This window comes from Diplotaxodon limnothrissa, linkage group LG17, assembly GCF_057381915.1.
Source record: "Diplotaxodon limnothrissa isolate DT_005_m linkage group LG17, D_limnothrissa_male_GT1.1, whole genome shotgun sequence".
NCBI classification, from domain to species: domain Eukaryota; kingdom Metazoa; phylum Chordata; class Actinopteri; order Cichliformes; family Cichlidae; genus Diplotaxodon; species Diplotaxodon limnothrissa.
The window spans coordinates 21,960,630-21,984,888 of NC_140612.1; the positions used below are offsets into that span (position 1 = coordinate 21,960,630).

General features: G+C 42.1%; 2 protein-coding genes across 3 annotated transcripts in view; one reads left to right on the forward strand and one right to left on the reverse strand.

Moving 5' to 3' along the window:
• Positions 1-24,259, forward strand: part of LOC146614987 (plexin-B2-like) — a 230,481-nt gene that overhangs the window by 202,868 nt on the left and 3,354 nt on the right. For both annotated transcript variants that reach the window (XM_085376813.1, XM_085376814.1), the window contains exons 24-39: positions 2,426-2,641; positions 2,734-2,817; positions 6,256-6,351; positions 6,803-6,939; positions 7,032-7,132; positions 9,457-9,686; positions 10,156-10,337; positions 10,429-10,495; positions 12,391-12,537; positions 12,790-12,867; positions 13,152-13,230; positions 16,966-17,066; positions 20,273-20,354; positions 20,492-20,643; positions 20,903-21,063; positions 23,580-23,727. In XM_085376813.1, coding sequence (XP_085232939.1) covers positions 2,426-2,641; positions 2,734-2,817; positions 6,256-6,351; positions 6,803-6,939; positions 7,032-7,132; positions 9,457-9,686; positions 10,156-10,337; positions 10,429-10,495; positions 12,391-12,537; positions 12,790-12,867; positions 13,152-13,230; positions 16,966-17,066; positions 20,273-20,354; positions 20,492-20,643; positions 20,903-21,063; positions 23,580-23,727 — 2,061 coding nt within the window. The remainder of the gene's footprint in view (positions 1-2,425; positions 2,642-2,733; positions 2,818-6,255; positions 6,352-6,802; positions 6,940-7,031; positions 7,133-9,456; positions 9,687-10,155; positions 10,338-10,428; positions 10,496-12,390; positions 12,538-12,789; positions 12,868-13,151; positions 13,231-16,965; positions 17,067-20,272; positions 20,355-20,491; positions 20,644-20,902; positions 21,064-23,579; positions 23,728-24,259) is intronic.
• LOC146614988 (uncharacterized) lies at positions 4,210-6,236 on the reverse strand. The gene is made up of 3 exons (XM_085376588.1): positions 6,196-6,236; positions 5,555-6,125; positions 4,210-4,320 (listed from the first exon to the last, which is right to left on the reverse strand). The coding sequence occupies exons 1-3, from the start codon at positions 6,234-6,236 to the stop codon at positions 4,210-4,212; spliced, it is 723 nt and encodes a 240-aa protein (XP_085232714.1).

Genomic DNA, 24,259 nt, shown 5'->3' on the forward strand with positions numbered 1-24,259 from the left:
GTCACTGAGGCATCAAAGTGGCAATAAAATCGCTAGAAAGCAGTCAGTTTGCAATTAAATGGGGTAAAATTTGGCAGTGTATTTGTGGTAATATGGACATTAACTGACAGATCAGCAGCATGCAGATAATTTCTCATTAACTACTTACATCCAGACAGCCAATACCTCAAAAAATTTGAAACGGAAATTCAGAAATCTTCCACAAATAGTTACATTGATGACAAATGACGAAAGCACTCAGCAAACCCTGCTTTCATACAGGAATATAGCTTCATACAATCAGTATTATAGTTGAGTTAAGATCCCTTTTCTGCAAAGAGACTTGTTGCAGACGAGCTGTGCTCATTGGCACAAACAGACTCATTTAATTGCAACATGTTTGCAGTTGGTTTATAAATGACATTGCAGTTATTAAGAAACCTTTGCAAAAATGTCTGTGATTCCTGCAGATGTTTGGAGACGAGTTGCCTGAATGTGTAACTGATTTATATCTACTACAGTGGAATTATGTGTGATGTATTATTAAGCTCTCATAAGTAGTAATATACCTAATAAGCACCTAGCAAAGTGCTAAATGGTATCTGATTATTCTGCTTCTTGTGTTTGTTTTGTTTTTTTGTCAACATGATGAAGTGTATCAGTGTACCAACACAGGCATAACAATACAGTAGCTTAAGCACTTAATAGTGAAATAAAGGAGTGTCAAATCGAAGAATAAGAATTTGCAAAACCGATTCAACTTCATTTTCCACAAGAAAAGATAAATGACCAATTACCCTTAATTAATCTTTTCTTTAAATTTCCGTAAAAATTAACGCTGCTGTTGTGTGTTCTTTAGAAAATTGTATTTGCTTTCATTTAAAAATGTCATATTGAATGGGTTAAAATACATGTGTCATTGTATTTGTGTGAATCTGGAACATTGTATGTTAGTGGACATCAGCAAAACTGCTCATTTAGATCCGTAGTGTCTGGGTAAATTGTGACTCAAAAGGGGCATACGTAGAGTGTGTCTTTATTATAACTAGTAAGGCATTACAATATGTGGCCAGTTTTACTGACAGCGCAGTGTTGTACAATTTAAATGAACAAATAATTGCTAAAAATAGCCAAGTATTCACCGTTTTCGTCTTATATTTTGATCTTTGTGAGAAAACATCCATCGCGAGAGATGGTAAGACCACGTTTCTTTAGAATTACTTGGGGCGAAATGTGCAGTCAGTGTGACTGTGAGGATGTTTTTAATAAATGCAGAGTGTCAGCTTGATGTACGTCAGTCTGCAGCCTCATCTGCCGCTTGTTCTCGCCGAGCCAAAAGCCTGAGACTGAGGGAACAGAGCAAAGCTGCTATTTCACTGCTGAATAGCTTTGAGTGACAGAGACTCTTAGGAAAGATTCACTGCAGGGGAGAGGAGGTGAAGTCGTTTTATTGTCACTTCATCAAAAGCTGCTGTCTGAACCGGGAAGAAAGAGAGGGAGACTCAGTGGGGAGGCAGAGATGGGGGAGAAAAAGGAGTATGGGAAAGAGACAGAGGAGGAGGAAATATGAAGAAAAAGTTAAACCTGCGCTGTGATTCACTGCCATCAAACTGTCTGCAGGTTAAAATAGAAAAAGCTGAATTTAATCTGACAATAATAGATTTTTTGTCCACTCGAGGGCAGCAGAAAAGAGGCTGTTTTCTGTATTTGAATATGTAGATTTTATTGGACATTCTGCTGTCAATCTGACACCATTTCAATAATGAATTTTGGCAAGCTAGACTTCATATTTAATGAAGAATAAAAACTCTTTTTGGGTTCCTTGTTTTTGTCCATGTATGGTAGTCATCTCTTGACACTTTAAACTCTAAGCTAAAGACTTGTAATGAATAGAAATCCAACAATCCAACAAAAGCACAGAGCTCAGAGAGGCCAGCCTCCTTTTCACTTTTTTAAGCTCTGTTTTTGGTCTCCACACACTCAGTGTTCACCAGCTACTGAAAACAAACAAAATAATTAAATACGTTATATATTGAACACCTGCCATTACTCGCTGGGACACTTGGAGGTTGAAACAACCTATATACCTGACTCTGATTGTTTGGTTGTACAGCCAGGAATTATCTGACAGCCCTGTTATCTACTAGGTATCTCCTTGTATCCTTGTAGCTCCTATTTTGGTCTCCACCGCCTTCTCAGGGAACTTTTGGCTTTATAGAAGCTAAATGCTCCACAGTAAAAACATCATTATAAAGTCTTTTTTTTTTTTTTAAATCAGCTGACAGATGTGTTTTTGTTTTTGAAGCAACCAAAGCCGGGGAAAGTTTTAGGTCTGGTGTAGAAGATTTTTACAGAAAGCCGATTCTTTGAGCTTTACACACGCCTGGCTCATGCTTCAGCTGTTCTCACTCTGAATAATTTCACTCTTTTTCTTTTATTTGTCTAGTTTGTGCAGGAGGCTCTGAGCAAGAACGACACAGTCCTCCAGTTTTACTCCCCGATAGTGAACTCCAGCTACGAAACCCTCTCTCAGTCTCTCAGGATTTACCTCCAGCTGGACAATGTGATCGAGGAGCTGAAGAGCTTCAACTATCACCCCAACCCCACCTTCAACGAGCTCGCCAGGAACGTCATCACAGAGACCGGCATTATCATCGTGACTGTGAGCACTGATTGCTAGAGATGCTCTTAAAATCCCCTCTTTGACTATTTTTCTGTAAATGGAGCTCACTCTCATTTTCTCACTTTTGCCAGGGTTGGGGTTTCTCCAAGGCGATGACAGCCAAAGAGGCCCAGGCGTTTGTTGGAGATGCCTCGTGTCACGTAAACATACTGCAGGTAAACACTGTCTGTTTGAGGAAAGTTTATAATGGCTTTATAATAAGTTTACACTGTAAACATGGAGCTGATGTTCACATTTTATGAAATGTGGAGATATGAGACGGTCGTGTTATCCATGTCTAACACTGCGTGGCTGTTGGCTAAACTGAGAGTATGAGTCTGCCACGTCTGTCTTCCCACAGACATACAGGCTTCTAAAAATGCAGCATTAGGACACACTCAACACTTGATCTCTCCTTTGGAAACAATTCAGTGAAGGCGCCGTCTCTTGATGAGTAGACTGCAAAGATGTTACGATGACAAAAACAAAACATCTTCCAAATCTTTAGTTCTGATGCACCATGTGAAAATACAGCTAAAACATATTTCCTCCCGGTTTATCTGCTTTTGTTGTATGAGCAAAACAAACACCACAATTTCCTTTTAGTTAATGCAGCGTGTTGTGTCACATTCCAGCTCCTTATATTTTTGGACTCTACTTGGATTTTAGTTTTTGCATCATACAGATTAAAGAGAAAAAATCCTCACTCATCTAAAACAAGCCGTTTTAGCCTGTTTTTCTTTAAGACCTGCGTGGGCTCCCTCTTGCCCCTCTGCTGGCTTCCAAAAACAGAAATCAATATTTCTAAGAATGTTTTGATCTGATTGGTTGACATTTTGGCCACTCTGTTATAAATATCTATTTGGATACTGAGCAAAAACCTCTTTATGTTGCTTCCAAGGAGCCAGAACTTCTTGTTATTTTAAAATGGTCCTGGTTTTCTTGTTCTCCAGACTTTATGAAGATCTTTCACCTTTTTTGTTTTTTGGGCGGAGCATCGGCTGCTTTTTTTACTCACTTTCAATCCAGGTCTTGTACCTGCCCATTTTCAGACGAATGCTTGTTGGTCACAGCACCTTAACTCTGACCTGTGAATCACTCAAGCATAAAAAGGCACCTAACTCGTGGGATGAACCAATGTTGTTAGCAAAGAATCAAATCGTTACTAGCAGGCTGTTGCAAAATACGTAATTTGTTCCCATTTCTTCAGTTAAATCACTAAAAAAATTCTCAATTTGACACCATTCGACAGACATAAAATATTCTTCCACTAACTAAGTGATTCCCAAAGAACTATTGGCTTGAAACCTGCCATATTTCAAGATGGTGTCAAGTGTATCTTGATATATTTGACAAAAGAAGAGATAGTGAGCCTTAAAAAAAACCCATCTACAGCATGTGATCCACATCTGAAAGTTGTGTCCTTAAGAAACAGGAAAAAAAAAATGAGCAAACACGTGATGTAGGACCTGAGAGAAACATCTTGACCTTCAGATGATCCATCTGCTGTTTACTGAAGCCTCATCAGAAATGTTCTCAGTGGAAGGGCAGCTGTCAAGAAGCCGTTCTTAAGGAAACGTACCATTCTTCAGTATGAGAATGATCTCAAACACACTCTTAATGCAGTAAAAGCATACCAGACCACAGACCACAGCGTTGTTGAAGCAGTGTGGAATCATCTTGAGAGGGAACAGAACAAACGGCAGAACCATCAAAGAAGAGCTTTGAATGTCCTTCAAGAAGCCTGGAGAACTATTCCTAAAGACTACTTCATTTACTTCAGTCGGTTTTAGAAAACTCAAGCCGTGTTGAAGAATAAAGAATTTCAGGCTCACTACAGTTGAATTTTGGCCTTGTATTTGTATTTGTTTGCTAAGAAATGAAGGATGACTCAAGACTTTTGCATTAGTACAGAAGATAAGTGAAACTAATAGGTCCCCTTTAATTTTTATGAAAGTGTTTCTTCTTGTACTTGAGAACAGAAGCAGCATACAGGCAGTTAATTGACTGCAGTGGGTGTAAAACGATTAAACCAACAGAAATTATTGTGCTAATCGCAGCTGTTGCTACCTCCCTTTCTGTTCCCTTCTCTTGCACTTTAAATTGATAAAGTGAATGAAACGTGCTGGTTTATAGATTTTGTTTTTTGAATACCAAGATCAATCTGAGGGGCTGCAAAATTATCAGGTAAGGAAAAAAGAGGGGAAATGAGATGAGAGATGAGATAGCCTTTATTTGTCAGTTGCAGGTCTTTTGCCCACAACCGAGATGACAGACCTTGCCAATCGTACATACAATACACAAACATCACATTGGGGAGACAGGTCAGGCCATGTAGCGAGGAAAAAAAACATCGAAATGTGTAACACAGAAGGATAATACAGGAATGCACAGATATCAACACACCATAGCACAATAAACACAGACAGCAACATGGGAAAGAGTTCCAGTGTGTACATCTGATCTGCAATCTTTCCACTGTGCCTCCAACTGACCCGATGTCCACATCAGAGGGGAGGTAAGCGTTGGAGGTGGCGCTGGATCCGGGGTAGGGAGGGTGATGCGTCAGTGAGTGCTTATCAGTATCAGTATATGTATGTGTGTGCGTGTCCAGAGTTCAGCTGAGACGGTGTCCTTCGCCCTGCCAGGCTAAGTAAACAGTCTTCCAGCCAACCCAGGTGGCCTTGTAGGGAATGGGAAGGAACAGACTCAACACAGTCGTTATCAGGGTGTTTTGTTCAGCTCCGGCCTTGAGCCCACAGCTGGTGCCGAAGGGGTATCCGCATTATAATGGTGATTTTTCTTTTACAAACAACTCATGAGAATTTCATGCTGTTTTTAACACTCCGACACCGACACTGGTCTCTCAATCTCCCGTTGGATACCTGCAAGTTTCTGCGTGATGTTATTTACCTTCAATTCCGTGGTCTTTTCACTCTTTTGCTCACAGAGCAGATTCTGAGACCGCACAACTGCAGCCAACTGATCCGCGATGTAATCCAGCTTCCGCCCAGAGGTATTGTTCCGAGTGGATTCTTCCCTGGTGTAATCCAATATACGCTCAGAGGTGTTATTCTGAGCCTTCACTGCAGCCGTTAGCGCCTCCAAGCTCTTAACCATGCTGCATTCAGTGAGCCCATTCTGAGAAGTCGCACCTCGTCCCATCGTTTCAATCCCAGCTGGCAGCCTTGGGGGTGTTTGAACAGCCAGTTCTGCTTTCTTAATTCTCTGATAAGCCAGGGCCAAGCCAGCTCCGATCAGCAAGAACCCTGTTATCATGGTTCCGAATAGGTAGATATCTTCAGCGTCCTCGATCGACAGTCCCGCCAGGCACACGATCCTCCATGTCTGCCACCCGTCCATCGTGTATCCGGCAGGGAAAGTCCCTCCAGGGCACTCGGGCTCTCCCGAGCCCAGACTTCTCGTTGAGAAAAGGGTGTCAATAGCATTCAGAGACCAGCTGATCAAATATGTTCCAAACAAACTGTTTTGTTATTGTGACTCCAAAAAACTGTGAACATTTATCAGAATCTGTGTATTATATTTAGTGATGCTCCACTAAGCATGTGTTTAGTTCACCTGTGTGACTCTTCATTCCTGTGGGCCCGGTACAGGATGATAAGCTGATACTGGAGGCGCCTTCATCCCAGCCCAGAGCCAGATCTAAACGTCAGCGCAGAGACACAGTCAACGACCTGCTGGAGCTGGTGGTGAGCATGTGACGTTTTAAGCACTTTGGCAGCCAGGAATGATGCTACTGAAGGACATAGGGAAAGTACAGAGCTTCTTACGCTAGTCTTTCAGATCCTGTAAAAGAACAGCACTGTTGCTTCACAGCAAACCCACACCGGGCTCTTTGGTCTGATGTTACCACGCGGGTTCTCTTCATATCAAATAACATGCTGGGTTAACCCTGCTGATCTTGGCACAGGACGTGCTTGCAAAAGAGTTTTTTATCTCAAGCTTTTCACTTACTTTCCATGTTAACGCTCAGCAGTGAAAGAATATGGTTTGTGTTAAGCCTTCAGTAGGACAAGACTACATCAGAGTTTAAGAAGCAGATCCACTGAGTCTCATATGGAAGAAAATGTTTACAACAATGAAGATATAAAACAGAGAGAGGAGAGCTTTCAGGTTCAGCAGCATGTTGTCTGTCTCCAGGTGAAATTTGGCCACGGCGAGTGGGTTGTGGGTTCGGTCTACTACTCAAGAAAAGACGACATTCCTCTGGCTATAATCATCCCGGCGGTGATCATACCGATGCTGCTGTTCATCGCCGTGTCAGTCTACTGCTACAGGTTAGAAGAATATGAGGTCAAATAGACAAATTAATTGTTGCGTGTGCCAATAAACACGCTCCCTTTTGCTTTTTGGGTCTGTAAACAAACAGGAGGAAGAGTCAGCAGGCAGAACGGGAATACGAGAAGGTGAAGCACCAGCTGGAGAATCTGGAGGAGAGTGTCCGAGATCGCTGCAAGAAAGAGTTCACAGGTACTGAGCCTCACCTGAAAGCTGTGAAGTCACAGGTCTGGTGTTTGTGGCGAGAGTGATCACTGAAGCTGTGTACATGTCTGTTATGAATTATTGTTTGGTTTTGATGGAAGTGTCTCAGCATTTTCAGAACTGTACAAGTCTGTTCTTATCTCTGGAAGAAGTGATGGCGGTGGAGCTTTAAAAGGTTTAAAAGAAGCAATGGACATTCTAAAAGCATTAACATTAAAAGAAGACATTCATCAATTAACTTACAGTATTGACACTGACTCTCTTAAAGACTGAACCCGGCTGTAAACTCTGTGTACTTCCATGTACAAAGCTGAATTTTGTCTGCATCTCGTCACCCGTTGGGTTCACAGATTGGAGCACATCACCACTTTGGCACTCTGTGAACCTCTGCCAGCGGAGGTCAGCAGATCGTGCAGCGCTTTGGCTCAAACATCAAAATATTTCCCTTCAGGCCTTCGGTGGAGCTTTTTTGGCTTCATCTGACGCCTGACAAGGAACTCTGTTTAGGTCAGCAGGCCCTGAAAGCAGGTGTCAGTCAGGTGTCCATATTTATAAAGATGGAGACAAATAAACACACTTTAATTAATGGACTGGTTCAAGAAAATCATAAAAATATGAGTGCTCTGATGAAGCTTTGAAGCCCATGGGAGGCTCAGTCTTCTTCCAGTACGTACAGAGGCGAGGCGTTTCTCCAGTGTGAATACGCCTATAATCTTTTCCCATTCTTGGTACACCACTGTGGTGTTGGTGCATACCGTATCTGCTGCCATTTGAGTTTGTTAACTTCTAAATATCTGCATTTTGAACATCGTGGAAACTATAAAGAAGTTTGGCTATTCCATTTGTTTATGTTACGCTTCTTAATTACAGTTACAGCTTGTTTTTTCTTGTTTATATGTGAGAGCTGCTTAATTAGCTCATGCTGATTAATGGGAGTCTTCACATTGGTTTACCATCAGAGATGGGAGAGACGCACTAATGATTTTCATGGTGACAAAAGGTGCAATAACAAAGCGAAAAAACAAACATAAAGCACTCAGGGTGACTGTTACCTACCATGAAATGTTCCTATAATTTTCCTGAATTTTCCTACACACAATACCACTTACAAGTTCTCTCCTATGACTATAACCTCTAACTTATTGATCTCTTCCAGTCTTTCAAAGCCTTTCCTTTAGCTGGAAAAGTGAGTACAGTCTGACTAAAGTTGTCTGCAGCTGAGAATAATCAGGATTGTTTTTGTCCTTAAGCTCTGGCCTTATTTATCATGATCTAAGAATCCAGCGGTAAGCAGAGCCAATTAAGTCATGGACCCAAGTATGTTTCTGCTCCATCCAATTAAATCCGCTCATTCTAAATTCCAAATAACAAGCAGTCATAAAACTTAACAGTAGTTTCCCCATAAATGTAAGCCCCTGTTCTTTTGATAGTTTTAAAAGCCCTGTCGTGTCTCTGAGCCAAAGATTTTCACGGCCATGTCCTCCACAGCAAATTGAAGACCACTTTATACACATTTTAAATAGCAGCCACCTCGATTTGTGTAGTCTGAGGATGTCGCTTCCTTGAAGTTATAATTGGGACTGCTGGAAAAATGCATTGGAATTTGTGTCACATGCTTTGAGTGTCCAATAAGACCAAACCATTTGCATTTGATGCACCAACGCTGGAAATCAAAGTCTCTCTACATGAGTGCCATTGCATCTTGAGGTTCAAATAAAATGAAATTAGGATTTCATTCTAATGAAGTGAATGCTCTGCATATTTACAAGATATGAAAGCATGGAGACATGGGCCTACATTACCAAAGTTCTCTGAACGCCTCATGAAAAGCTTTTGAAAATGTAAATCAAATAAATTTTAAATAAAGAGAAAAAATTCAAGATGCACTGGTCCCTTCTTAAACAGTCAAGTGTGTGGACTTCACTAGAGTAGCTTAGCATGATCCTCAGTTCAAAATAATGCTTCTTTATCTTGTCCTGACCCTCAGTGAAGCCTTCAGTTTGTGGTGGCTCCTTTCTATTTAAGCCAGTTTTCTTCTGACCTGCGATGTCAGCAATATCAACTCTTATTGACATCATACAGAGCCAAGAGTGGAAAAGCTGCCTGGAACTCTGTAACTAGAGCAGTACATAAACAGATTATTGGAAATGTGTGATCTAAACATTATTGTCGCAGTATATATGAATATATACATACAGCAGAAGAAGAAATTAAGAAAAGAATATTCCTTCTGCTTTAATTTCCTGCACTACTTCTTGTTTTAACATGTTTTCACACATTTTCTGATGGGTTTTCCTTTTTGTCTCTATCAGATCTCATGATTGAAATGGAAGACCACACCAGTGACCTGAGCGAAGGTCGCATCCCCTTCCTGGACTACAAAACCTATACCAACCGAAATTTCTTCCTGCCCTCCAAGGACGGCGCCAATGACCCCATGATCACGGGAAAACTACAAATCCCAGAAGCCCGCAGGGCCACTGTGGCTCAGGCACTCAACCAGTTCTCCAACCTGCTGAACAGCAAAACGTTTCTCATAAATGTGAGTTTGAAGATTTGAAGTGGATTTTCCTCTTTCTCTTATGGGCGACCGTGGCTCAGGGGGTTGGGAAGCGTATCTGTAACCGGAAGGTCGCCGGTTCGATCCCCGGGCTCTCTGTCCTGGTCGTTGTGTCCTTGGGCAAGACACTTTACCCTACCGCCTACTGGTGTTGGCCAGAGGGGCCGATGGCGCGATATGGCAGCCTCGCTTCTGTCAGTCTGCCCCAGGGCAGCTGTGGCTACAATTGTAGCTTGCCTCCACCAGTGTGTGAATGTGAGAGTGAATGAATAGTGGCATTGTAAAGCGCTTTGGGTGCCTTGAAAAGCGCTATATAAATCCAATCCATTATTATTATTATTATTATTCTTCCAGCTCAGTTTTTTTTTTTATTTTCCTGCTTATTTTTCTGTCTTTGTATCTATTTCTATTCATGTAGTTATTATCATTAAATTTACTGTCATATGTGTAGTTTATCCACACGCTGGAGAGACGTCCAGACTTTAACGCCCGGTCTCGGGGTTATTTCGCCTCTCTGTTGACGGTGGCGCTGCACGGCAAACTGGAGTATTACACGGACATCATGAGGACGCTGCTGCTGGAGCTGATGGACGAGCATGTGCAGAACAAAAACCCCAAACTCATGCTCAGGAGGTGAAGACAGGACAGAGACTCGGTGGTTTATTCTGTGAATGTCGTAGTGATGGAAAAGTGATCTAATGTCTCCCTCTGTTTGTGTATCTAGGTCAGAGACAGTGGTGGAAAGGATGCTTTGTAATTGGATGTCCATCTGCCTCTATCAGTTCCTCAGGGTAACACTGATTTTCTTTTTCACTTACTCCGTGTCACACATTCCTTTCCTTCGATTTGTTTTTATGTCCTTGTCTCTTCGATCTGTTTCTCTTTCCTGCTTTTTTCTGCCTCTCCTCTTTGTTCCTCAGTTATAATTGACTCTAATAAACTTTCCTTCCTACTGAAAGCAGATCTTAAACCTGTATTTTGTGCTTGGTGTGTGTTTTGTTTTGACCAATTTGGGATTTTTTGCTGTTTACTCTGACAGCAGCTGCAGATACGCTGTGCATTAGTTTCTATAATTTAACCCACTCATAATAAACACAGTTCATGCTTCAGCTCCAGAGAAAGTTTACACCACGGACATGCTTTATGTTTTCATAGAGACCAGCAGTTGTGCTGTGAATGTATTTATGACCCAAACTAAAAAGTTGAACATATCCAGAGAGTTCAAATTCAAACAGCAGGATACTAAATCTGAACAACAGGAAACCCACAAGACAAAAAAAGAATAACAAACTGCCTCTCACTTTTCACAAAGAAAACAAAATGTGAAAATTCACATAAAGAAAAAAGATCTGTTCAGCAGTTCAAAAAGCAGAAAAAACCTGCAACTAACAACTAAAATAAAGAAACGACTGTTGTGACTGACACCCTGACAGATCCAAAGCTTCCACATAATACAAAAGGGTCTGCAGTCCTTTTTCAAAACTCTTTTGTTTGTCTTTCATTCTGTATGTAATGGGTTTTTTTGTTTTCTTTTTCTTTTTCTTTTTTTTGGATGGGGGGGGCAGTTTGGCATAATTTGTCAGAGAAAACTGACAAATTATAAAATATAAGTACTTTAATAATTTCAATAGTGAGAAAACAACCTTCTTTGTCTCCTTTTTATATTTAATAAACCTTAAATTCTACTATTATGATGAACACAGTTAATAAAAATACAGTATAAATTGATATTTAACTTTAGTAAACAGTTACACTTGTTATTAATAAATATACATAGATATGTTTTCTTAACCAGTTATCCAACTCAGGGTTGTTGGGAATGCTGGAGCTTTTACCAGCTGTCAGTGGGTGGTCAATTCCCCAGTCTGTCATAGGGCTAGCACACAAACACAAACAGTCAATATTGAATCAGTAATTAAAGGCCCGTACAGTTGTGATCAGAAGTTTACAGCTACTCCTCATGGGCATGAGTGGTGATTTTGGACTTTGTGCAGTGTACCAACCCAGAGCGTGGTGCTACACCACCATCCTTGACAGTTGGAACAGTGTTCAAACATACATCTCATCATTGTGGCGAAACATAAAACTTTTCTCAAAGACATTTAGATCATCCGTGTGTGCAGCTACAAAATTTCAGTCGACCTTGAAGGTGTCGATTTCAGGGCAGCTCAGATTTTTCTCTCAGCACACGGTAATGTAAAACTCTTTTCCTGTGGGCAGTGACGCTGTTGTCCAGCAGGGCTATTTCTCAGCATCCTAACCAGTTTCGTATCATCCGAGAGTGGCAGTTTGGATCTTCTTTGAGACCTTGGCAAAGTAGTGACACATCTGTGTAACTTGTACTTCCGGAAAGTTGTTTTTAACGGATCATCTTGGAATCTGCAGTTATTAAGACTTGGCTCCAAGAAACTTTGTGTAAATCTGCCAATTGTCTTTCTCTCATGTTCACTGGATTCATTGGACTTTTCCATTGTTCTTAGTATACATCAATCAAAAAACATTTTAAACACAAATTCAATGGTCATGTTAGGGTCAGTGGACTGCTGGGTTTTTACTACTAGAAATCTTTGGTAATCCATAGTAAATAGCGCAGATGAGAGTTATGGCTTATTTATAAAAGAACGATACTAGATTTTTATGAGACCTTAACTCTTTTTTTTTTAAGACGTTGATGTCTCTGTTTCAGGACACGGCAGGAGAGCCTCTGTACAAACTGTTCAAGGCCTTGAAGCACCAGATTGAGAAGGGTCCCGTGGATGCCAAGATGAAGAAGGCCAAATACACGCTGAACGACACGGGACTGCTGGGAGATGACGTCGAGTACTCTGTGCTGGTCAGTATGAACAAAAGCACCGCAGTGTGCAGTCTTCCTTCACACACACGTTAAGTTGGAGAGATTATGTATCTCACCGGTTTGATAGCAGCAGCAGCCAGGGAGAGGGAGGTGTGTCAGTTGTCCATCAGAGCGGACCCCCAGCTCCAGAATGAGTCATGCTTTGGGTCGTTGGTTGCATAATGAAAACAAGCCTTCACTGTGGCTCCACTTTTACCTTCTTGCATCTTCCCGGTGTGTTTGTGCTGTCAGACTTTGCAGGTGTTGGTGCATGGGGAGGGACCAGATGTGACTCCGGTGAAGGTGTTGAACTGTGACACAATCTCCCAGGTGAGAATCTTCTTCTATTTTCAGAGTTAAATTTTTTTTTGGTCGTTGTCGTCAGGACTGTTTGATCTCTGGCTGAGTTTAAAAACGAAGAGAAGCTTTGCCGTATCTTTCCCTGCCACCCTGCACTTTGTCCTTAAAACTGATCGAATGTCTAGAATAGTTTGAGGTAGTTGCAAAACTTCTGTCTGTCGATATTCTGCAGCTAATAAATGTGAATGAGATATCATTGTCTGTGTTTTGAGTTGACATTATGGCAGGTGAATTTGTAATTTTGTGCTCTGCAGGTGAAAGAGAAGATCATCGATCAGGTGTACAGAAATCTGCCGTATTCTCAGAGACCAAAGGTGGAGAGCGTTGCACTGGGTAAGAAACAAAAACAATCATTAAGCAGCTAGGAAAAATACAAATTATTGATTATTACACCCAGCGTTCAGCATCTTAAACTCCCGGGTTACAACAATATTTGTGGTGGTGGGGGTGGAGTATATAAAGAATATTTAGCTTTTTTGACCTTTAGATAGACCTTAAAACTATAATGTCACCTAAATAAGTCCTGTTTTCCTCACGTGTGTCCTTTCCTGAGCTGCACACCTCGAACAGCTGTCAGTCTACAGATCAGATTACTATGAGTGAATCCAGTAATCACTAAACTAGAACCTGTTTTACAAGGTGAAGTAGACTAAAACATAACAAAAAGTGACATGATCATGCCACAATGTTAAGAAACTGATGGGAAAGTCTATCCACGGCACCATTATCCACAAATGAAGAAAAGTCCCGGGAGTGACTGGCCGACCAAAATTACTCCAAGAGCTCATCCATGACTCATCCAAGAAGTCACAAATGAACCCAGAACAACATCTAAAGAACTGCAGGCCTCTCAGTTAAGGTCAGAGTTCAGGATTCAACAATAAGAAAGAAACTGTGCAAAATGGCAACAATGGGAGAGTTCAAGGAGAAAAGCACTGCTGACCAAAAAGAACAGAAAGGCTCGTCTCATATTTACCAAAAAACATCTGGATGATCCCCAAAAGTTTGGGGGGAAAAACTTTGTGGATTGGCGAGACAAAAGCTGAACTTTCTTTATGAAATTTGAGTTGGATTAAACCTAATACAGCATTTCATAAAAAGAACATCATACCAGCAGCTAAACATGGTGGTGGTAGTGTGATGGTCTGGGGCTTCTTCACTGCTTCAGGACGACTTGCCGTAGTTGATGGAAACATGAATCCTGCTCTCTACCAGAAAATCCTGAAGGAGAATCTCTGGCCATCAGTTTGTGGCCTGCTGAGCTATGATCTGAAACATACCAGCAAGAGCATCTCTGAATGGTTAAAAAATAAATAAAATTTAAAGGGTCTAATCTATGTTAGTCCAGCAGGCCGTTCATGCTGGAAAACCCTCTAATGTGGCAGAAATAAAAGAATTCTGTAAAGAATGTGAACGACTCATCGCCAGTTAATGATTCACGTTTGCATTTCACTGACAGTTTAAGTACTGCAAGGAGAAAACAGGTCATCCTCTACATCAGATTAGCCTCACACAGATGTAGGTTTTGGAAAAAAGTGTTTCTTTCCCTTTAATAGTCCCTCCCTCCAGATACCACACACCCAGATGTTTTAACTTGATTGTAAAGATTAAGCATGAAGCTGCAGTGATGTTTAAACAGGTCTGTCAGGCCACTAAAAGACTACAAGGCTTCTATAAGGGAAGTGAGACGTGCTGTGAATAAGGATTAGCTGGATTTCAGGGTTGACCTTAAATACCCCATAGCATCCTGAGACAGAGAATTTAATTAATCCCACAGAGAATTCCCACTGCAGCTGAATCACATATAACAGCCATTCTAGTGTGTGCCGTGTAAACTTTCAAACAGTTATTGCTGGGTATGAAAGTACAGGAATAATTCACCACTTCAAACAGGAAGTTTTAAGATGTAATATTCAGCAGCATGTGTCCTTTCTACGGCTGCATTTCCATCCACTGCAGCAGAGTTTTTATCCGGCAAACAGCTGGAATCTCACAAGATTCAAAACAGAATCCATTTTCTTCTCCCCGGACTTTAGTAGGTTGTAATGCTGCTGCTATAGAGGTGTGATGACAGACTGATGATAATCATTTGATCTCCTGCTAAGTGCTTTTCTGAATGTGAGTACCTGCCAGAGTTTTTCATCCACAAACTTTTCAAAGATGGCAAAAGTCGCCTAACCACATGTTAACTATCGCTGACTTGTTCCTAAGCTGGTGCTAGATTGGGTCGGCCTGATGGGCGCTGCATTCTGCTTTTATTGATTGTTTTGCTGTCAGGTAATTGATGACGCTGTGGGCTTTTCAAAAGGTCATTTGGGAGCCAAATGGGTCGGTTGTGGACTCTGTTGTTTATTGCTTGTTTGCTGCTGACAGGCAACCTGAATATGTTTACAAAAATGTCTGAATTAAGATTGTACCGACTCAGCGGGTCTTTGATTTCATTAGTTCTTAGTACATTAGTGTTTGGGCCTTCTACTTTCTGTTGATTAAAGTTTTGGGTGTTTTTGTTGCTGTTTTTTTAATTTTTTGCTGTTAGCGAGCGATTACAAGTAATTCTGGTGATTGGCGGTTAAGTGTGCCTCACCCTCACCCATCCAGGTTGCCGACATGTTGCAAACTATCTGAATCGGTCTATGAGCACAACTCGTCTGGGACACGTCTCTTTGCAAAAGGGAACTGGACTGGTTGCCTGTGTCATTTTGTAGTTGGATGGCCATTCTTCGTCACCGTGACTATTTGTAGAATAATTTGACTCTGAACGTTTTAGTTAAAAGTGCCAGTTTATGGTAAAAATAAATGGCCTGTATTTATATAGCGCTTTACTAGTCCTTAAGGACCCCAAAGCGCTTTACATATCCAGTCATCCACCCATTCACGCACACATTCACACACTGGTGATGGCAGCTACATTGTAGCCACAGCCACCCTGGGGCGCACTGACAGAGGCGAGGCTGCTGGACAGCGGGTGAAGTGTCTTGCCCAAGGACACAACGACCGAGACTGTCCAAGCCGGGGCTCGAACCGGCAACCTTCCGATTACAAGGCGAACTCCCAACTCTTGAGCCACGATTGTTTATCACAATAAATAACTCTATTATCACAAATGAACTGGGTGGGTGGAAAATGTGTATATGTGCGTATGTGTGTATATACGTAGGTATGGATAGATAGAAACATATATGTGTATATATTAAAAAAATAAAAATAAAAAATAAAAAATTACACATAACATATAATGTAATTACAAGGAGGTATTTCTGTAATCTATTGATACTAGATAGTGGAAAAGGGGTGGGATTAAATAAGCTTATGCTTCTTCCTGCTCCTTTTTGAACATGGACGTTATTTGGAGTTGTGGTTGCTCGTTTTCCTTTTGTTTGCTTTGTTCATTTGTCTCTTTTAATTCTATTTTTTTTTTTTTTTATACTTTTTCAACATGTTCAAAATAAAGATTCAATCAAAAAATCAATCAACTGCATGTAATTGCCGATTTGAGTGCATTCATTCACAAACCCATAGCAGACTGTTAGCAGGCTGCCTCAGTCTTGATACCACTTTATCGCCATCTTGGTGCGCCAACGTTGCTTTGAAGACGACAACTGATTGTGAGACCAAAGCCATTTTCAAAGTGACCATTTCCAAGGTAACAAGATAAACTGGCATCAGTCTGCCTCTTTCTCTGTGGAGTATTTAGTCTTATGTTGCTAACATGGGAATCTATCACGGCCAGGCTGCCCTGTGGTCACTTTGGTTTGTCGATCAGTCTGACTGATGGATCATCCAATCAAGATTTTTATGGGCATAACTTCCTTTTTCTTAGCTGTGTGTAAGAAACCATCTGAATCATCCGCAAGGTGTAGATTTAAGCCCAGGTACTTTGGACCTATCCCATCCCGTATCAGAAATATCCAATACTGGGCAACCTATTGAACACAATAAGTGTTGAGAGGAGTGATGGTAGGAGCATATCCCACTGTACCTACAATGATTCACACACATGGATCAGGTTGGCACACCATCACTTTTGTGCTAAATTACATGTTAATTTCCTTCTGCTTGTCCCTGCAGAGTGGCGTCCCGGCTCCACGGGTCAGATCCTTTCTGACCTCGACCTCACATCCCAGAAGGAAGGACGCTGGAAGAGACTCAACACACTGGCTCATTACAACGTGAGTTCCACCTGCTGCACATGCCTATTTCTGCCCTGTGTCGTTTCCCCTTTTCCTTCATCCTGCTGAGTGTCTTATTACCAAACACTTCCTGTCATTTCCTGATGGTTAAACTGCTGTTTGTTAAAGATGAGGTCAATTGCAAGCAAGCACAGCGATGCCACACCTCCCACCGCTGCTGCTGTGATCCTGTACAAACAAGGTTAAATGCATCTCCGTGGACTGAAACTGTCCTACATGCAGTGGAGCGGTTTAAAAAGTCCAACATCACTCAAGAATTACCTGTTTGTCTCATGAGGCCGTCAAATAAGAGAAAACTGTCCCAGAAATCCCTGAACTGAAGTCTTTACTCATCAAGATGAAGATTTACACTCATCACATGCACTGAGTATAGTATAGTATAGTATAGTATTTATTTATTGTCATTGTCAAGAACAATGAAATTGCGTTTGGGGCTTCCATACAACCCAAAAAAAGAAGAAAATAATAAATACCCCTTAAAACCCAAGTGTACATATTTAACCCAGTGTGACTCCAATGCAATAAGACAATCCTTAGCAATAATGTTCGTAGAAATTCAGACAAAGACCTGAGAAACATGACAAAATACAACAATGCAACCCATTCAATATTATTGTACTGTGAGATATGATATCAGATATGATAGTTATTTATTTAAGAAAGAGGGGGGGGGGGGGGGGCAGGAGGGGGAAGAGAATAAAGATATGATGCACCAATGCAGACCAGTTCATTGCTATTAAGAAGTTGGATATGGTTATTGTCCGTGAGAGGGGGGCAGAGAGTTCAGGAGCCTCACAGCCTGTGGATACAGGCTGTTGGCCAGTCTGGATGTTCTGGCCTGTATAGACCTGTACCTTCTCCCTGAGGGCAGCAGATGGAAAAGGTGGCGCGCAGGGTGATGTTGGTCCCGCAGGATACTGTGCACCCTCCTCAGACAGCGAGTGGGGAAGATATTACTGATCTCTGGCAGACTTGTTCCAATAATTCTGCCAGCTTCTTTCACCACCCGCTGGAGTGCTTGCTGATCGGCCTTGGTGCAGCTGGGGAACCACACTAGAAATCCATACGTCAGAACGCTGCTGATGGCACAGTTGTAGAAGTTCAACATCAGAGATCTGGGAATGTGTGCGCTCCGCAGTCTCCTCAGGTAGTAGAGGCGCTGTTGGGCCTTCCGTGCAACTGAGGTGATATGGTTGCCCCAGGACAGGTCCTCGGTCACAGTTACCCCCAAGAATTTAAAACTACTCACCCTCTCCACCGCCTCACTGCCAATGAAGAGAGGCAGATGGTTGTTATGACCCCTCTTCCGGAAATCTACAATGATCTCCTTGGTCTTTTTGGTGTTTAAGACCAAGTTATTGTCGTGGCACCATGACTCTAGTTGTTGCACCTCTGTCCTATAGTTTGTCTCATCATTGTTGGATATAAGTCCGAGCACTGTAGTGTCATCTGCAAACTTAACAATGAGATTGGACGCGCAGGAGGAAATACAGTCATGGGTGAAGAGAGTGTATAGCAGAGGGCTCAGAACACACCCCTGAGGGGCACCGGTGTTGACCACAAGGGTGGAAGAGGTGTTCTTACCCACTCTGACACTCTGTCTACGGTTAGTGAGGAAGTCCACAATCCAGTTGCACAGAGAGGAGTTAAGTCCCAGTTGGTGGAGTTTGGGACGGAGTTTGTATGGCCGGATGGTATTAAAAGCCGAGCTGTAGTCTACAAAGAGGAGCCGTGCATAGGTGTTCCTGTGTTCCAAGTGCTTCAGTAATGTGTGCAGCACTGTGGCGATCGCATCCTCGGTTGACCGGTTCTCCCTGTATGCAAACTGGTGCGAGTCCAGGGATGGTGGAAAAGCAGCTCTGATGTGTTTAATGACCAGTCTCTCCAGGCATTTGGCGGGAATGGGGGTGAGTGCCACAGGTCTGAAATCGTTCAGACATGTGACATTTGACTGTTTTGGGATGGGAACGATGGTTGCTGCTTTGAAACAGGATGGTACCAGTGAACAGGACAACGAGGTGTTATATATAGAGGTGAAGACGTCCGCCAGGTCCGCAGCACAGTCTTTTAGCACCCGGCCCAGCACTCCATCTGGCCCGGCCGCTTTCCTGGTGTTAATGCTCCGGAACACACGCCTCAGCTCATGAGTGCTCAGGACTGGAGCAGGATCGGTTGAGGGGAGAGGGGACAGGACAGGGTCGGTGTTCTCCCTATCAAAACGGGCATAAAAGAGATTTAGATCCTCAGCCAATCAATTAACATTCCTCAGAGGTCATGAATGCTTTGGTAATCCTGGGTAAAAGTGTTAATGTGGCATCATTTAAAAAAACATTTTTTTATATTATTAGATGAATAATATTATTAGTGTGTTACTGCCCATCCAATGCAGGACGCCTGCAGACGAGACTCACAGAAAAAGGATCTTCTCCTAAATCAGTTCAGACGTTAACCTTTTATCGTGTTTTATCCATCTGTTTCTTAAGCGCTTATCCGGTGGGGCTGGAGCCCAACTCAGCTTTCACTGGGTGAGAGTCAGGTTACATCGTGGATAGGTCGCCAGGGCTAACTCAGAGAAACACAACCATTCACACTCACGTTCAGCACAGTGTAGAATCACCAGTTACTTTAATGCACATGTGGACTGTGGAAGGAGAGAACATGCAATCAATTAACTTTTCCTCATCTATCCTAAATGTATCTATTTTATTTACCTTTGTTGTTTCCTTCTTGGACTTGTCTGTTTTTATTTTGGTCAAAATGTTTTTGCACAGCAATTTTAATGTAGATTAGTGCCGTTCAGCACCAGTGCAGTTATTGATTTTCTTTTTCACATGTAAACTAAAGTCATGTGAAAAACTAAGTACACCCTCACCTCTTCCATAGGAATGTTGGGGTCCTGAGCAAGTCGGTGTTCCCTCTGCGCTCTCTGGGTGTTTTTAATCATGTCTGTTTCTCTGTGTTGAGCTGAGCTCTTTACTTCTGCACCAAAATCACCAACAAGTGGAAGCGTAGAGAAATGGCGAGCCTCTCGAGACTCGTGCTGCACGAAGACCAGCAGGAATTAAAACGCCAGTCCAGTCCACTCTCCCTTCTGACATTTAAGGAAAATTTGTTTATTGAGAACGCTGCAGTGAGACAGAAAATCATCACTTCCCTCAATTTCTAACCGATTTCCTGTCTTACAGGTTCGAGACAACGCCACGTTGGTGCTGTCCAGAGTTTTGCACACACAGTCTTTCCACCAGCACCAAGACAGCCATGAAGAGAGTACGTCCACACACACACGCGCACACACACACACACACACACACACACACAAACACACACACACTTTTTCTGCAACTTTTAAATGCACATGAGTGAAAAAAACACATCAACTTCATGCAGTCCTGTCTCACCTGCAGAAAATGCCCTGCTGGAGGACGATAACACTTTCCACCTGGTGAGACAGCCAGATGAAATTGACGAGGTGAAGTCGAAGCGAGGCAGCATGAAGGACAAAGCGATGACCAAAGCAATCACAGAGATCTACCTGACGAGGCTTCTGTCTGTTAAGGTACAGCTGTGCAGTTTCACTGCAGATGTTTCCGTCATGTCTGCGAGTTTCTGCTGCTGAAACTCGCAGACATGACGAAGTTCTCATATTTCTTAATTTGTGGGTTTTTTCTGCTTGTATTTGTTATTAGCAGATGCAATTCTGTTGATTGCACTGTCAGGACACTCTTATTTAAATTTTTAGATGTTTTTAATCTGAAGGGTCCTTTTTTCTATATTAAATAGATACATTTAAAACACTGTGTGTCTTTGTGTTACAGGGCACTTTGCAGCAGTTTGTGGATAATTTCTTCCGCAGCGTGCTGTGCTCGAGTTCCGTCGTCCCTCCGGCCGTCAAATACTTCTTCGATTTCTTGGACGAGCAGGCGCAGAGACACGACAATGTAGACGAGGAGACGCTGCACATCTGGAAGACCAACAGGTACAAAGACTCACCAAAAACACCAAGTATGCTATCCAGGTAACCTAAAATTCATCTGTGAAACAGCTCTGTGCAAAAGGGAACTCGACTCAACTGGTTGCCAGCTGATTGTATTCTGGTGTTATTCCTATATAAGGTTGCCGAGCAGTGTTATTGCATCGGTATTTGCGTTTATTGCCATTTTGATGCTTTGAAGACGATAACTTAGAGGTCGCAGACCTGGTTCCCGACTTCAATGCACAGAGGGACCATCATTAGGTCTTGCTGCAGTCTCCGACCTCTGTTTTCCCTCATTTGACGGTAACATAAGAAAGGTTAACATTTAGAGAGGTGTTTGTTTGTTTGTCAACTTGGCCCACTTGATCAGATTTTGAGTCTGACACCGCTGTTTTGGGTCTAGGATGATATCATGTACTGTGAGATTTAAATGCTGGCGACAAGAAACGTCTGAATGAGTGATCTGTGGGCCTGAAACTGTTCTAACGGCTTCATGTGGATCATGCTGTCGTGAGATACAACCTGCAAAGAAAACCAGCTAAGAGAAATAATTATGTTGCTTCACTGCTCTGTGTGTGTGTGTGTCTGTGTGTGAGATACTTCATCAGTCAAAGGAGGGAGTAATTATGTCCTCGTCACTTCTAAACCGGGCCGTGGACCACATAAAAGCCTGATTTAATTGACAGGCTATTATCAGGGCAGATAAACGATGACGGAGCAGAGACAACGGAGAAGGATAGAGAAACTGAGAGAGATGGGGAGATTGCTTTTTTTTTTTTCCCTTTTTTTCCCTTTTTTTCAAACTGGCCTTGAGCTAAGCCTGTCAATCATCAGAGGCACACATACACACACATCTGAACAAGTTGGTAAATGAAATATTTATCAGTTCTGGTGAATTATTGATGGGGGTTATGGTCTGGGGAGGCAGTGAGGGTGGGGGGATGAAAGGAGAAAAGCAGCGCACATTTCGGTGCTTTTTTTCCCCCTGAGATGTCATACACTTTGAATTCTAGCCAATCATTTTACCTTTGCAAGCGTAGTAGGCGGGCCCAGGCACGTACGTTCTTTTAGAGCAGAGCTACAGATTAAAATTTCCCAAAGTGAAGTCAAAGTCTGGCTGTACTTCACAGCAAAAGATGCAAACTCAGCAGCCTGCAACAAGTGCTTTAAGCTGATACTGTGCAACACCTGGCGACGCATAGCGTTTTTTTAAAAGCCGAGAAATGCACCGTATTTGATAGCTTGCTGCGAGACCTCACACCGGGCACATCTACTGCGGGTGTGGTGCCTGTTATCGGACCCGGAGTTAGCAACATCCCCCAAGAACCCAAAGAGTACAGTCTTGGCCCCTAGCCCTGCCAGTGTAGCAGAAATGATGACAGATGATGATGGCAGCAGCAGCCGTTCTTCTCTGCGTGAGTAGCTTATTGCTGTTCATGTGTAGTTTACATTGAGTAAGCTGACCACGTTATTACATTAATGCATGTAAGGTGAACTAGCAAACATCATCATAGCTACATGCGGCTGTCTTCTTGTTTGATGGCAGATACTCCCTTCACCCTGGCCAAAAAGGCTGAAATGACCAAAGAAAAAGTGGAAAACAGCTAAACATGAGAAGTTTTTGGACAAAGTGTGTGTTCTCCATTCTTTAAGCACTGGTTCGAGCACCGGTTCGAGCACCGTTTAAGCACCGGCACCATTTCAAAAGTACCGGTTTGGTACTGGTATCAGATAAAACCTAAACGATACCCATCTCTAGTAAGCATTGCTCCACCTGCCGAGCTTTCGGATCCATCGCTTCACATTTTCAGCTCGTACTCTGGCAAATTTTATTTTTTGGTTTATCACAAAAACAGAATTCTTGTTTTTTGGCCAACTATTGCTGAATGGACTTACAAAGTGATCCGGAAAGAGCTGCAAAGAACCATGACCCAACAAAAATGAGATGCAAGTTGGTCTCGAAAAGAAGAAAAATACTAATGTGGCAAAAACCACAAAAATGGAACCAAATGCTCACTTTAAAGATAAAGAACGGCCACAAAAAGATGCAAAATGACTAAAATTAAACACAAAAGTTTGAAGATAAACACAGAGAGAAACTAACGTATTAAATGAAACATGAATTGGTTCCAGAGATCCAAAACAATGTAAAGTAAAATTACCTTCATGAAATCCAAAATAACCAAAGTAAAACACATACTAACCACAAACACATCCAGAAGGACTCAAGAAAACAGAGGACCAAAGGACCACAAAGAGACACAAAAATACCCAAATAAGACTTGTATCATCTACGAACAGGTCAAAACCAACTTAAAGACAAATAAACTGACCACAAAATTCTTAAAAAGAGACACAAAATGGCAATAGACATCCAAAACTAAAGACGAACAAAATTACAGTACTGACATCCAAAACAACCGAAATGAAATATGATTGCCACGAACAGGTCAACAACAAATAAGAAAAATATTCCAGAGTCGTGACTTTAAGCAGCAGATGTCTTTGTGTGTCCTCAGCCTGCCTATGCGGTTCTGGGTGAACATCCTGAGGAACCCTCACTTCATCTTCGACGTCCACGTGACGGAGGTGGTGGATGCTTCGCTGCACGTCATCGCACAGACCTTCATGGACGCCTGCACCAAGACGGAGCACAAGCTGAGCAGAGTGAGAATCAGTCCGTTCAAAGAGCGCCATGTTTGGAACCCTGTGAATGTCTCTGAGAGAGAAGCGATCTGGGCCATTTTTCAATTACAACCACAACTACCCGCTGCAATTTCTCTGATTTCAGCAATTTCCTGCTATTTTAAACCAAATATGCGATCCATTTATTTATCAGCTCAGTAAATTTCTGTTTTGGACACAAGAGAAGAACCTCAGAGCCCCAGAGAGTCAGATGATGTCCACTTTTTGCCGTCATTTAAAATGTATTAAAGTAGATATTTGGTTATGCTCGGTGGATTTCTGTGATTGCTGAAGCAACCAGAGATTCTTTCAGGCAATTTATGGTTGTCAAATCAACAACAGAGAGGACGCTGAAGTGAAAGTCAGCTCTCTGTCTTGTAATCGCAGTAAAGACTGTTTAGACTTTTAAAGCCACTTTCCTTTTTAACTAGCTTTCTTCTGATTGGCTGCCCCTCGTTAACACTTCTGTGTTTACAGCCAGAGGTGGCATTTTAAGTGCAGTGTAGTTTTTGGT

Bases quoted from the DNA above. Each gene is read 5' to 3' on its own strand.
- LOC146614988 (XM_085376588.1), bottom strand. From the start codon at position 6,236: ATGAAGAGTCACACAGGTGAACTAAACACATGCTTAGTGGA. The intron at 6,126-6,195 runs GCATCACTAAAT...ATAACAAAACAG, and splicing joins CTAAACACATGCTTAGTGGA to TTTGTTTGGAACATATTTGA. The intron at 4,321-5,554 runs GTAAATAACATC...TTCCCTCTCAAG, and splicing joins AAAAGACCACGGAATTGAAG to ATGATTCCACACTGCTTCAA.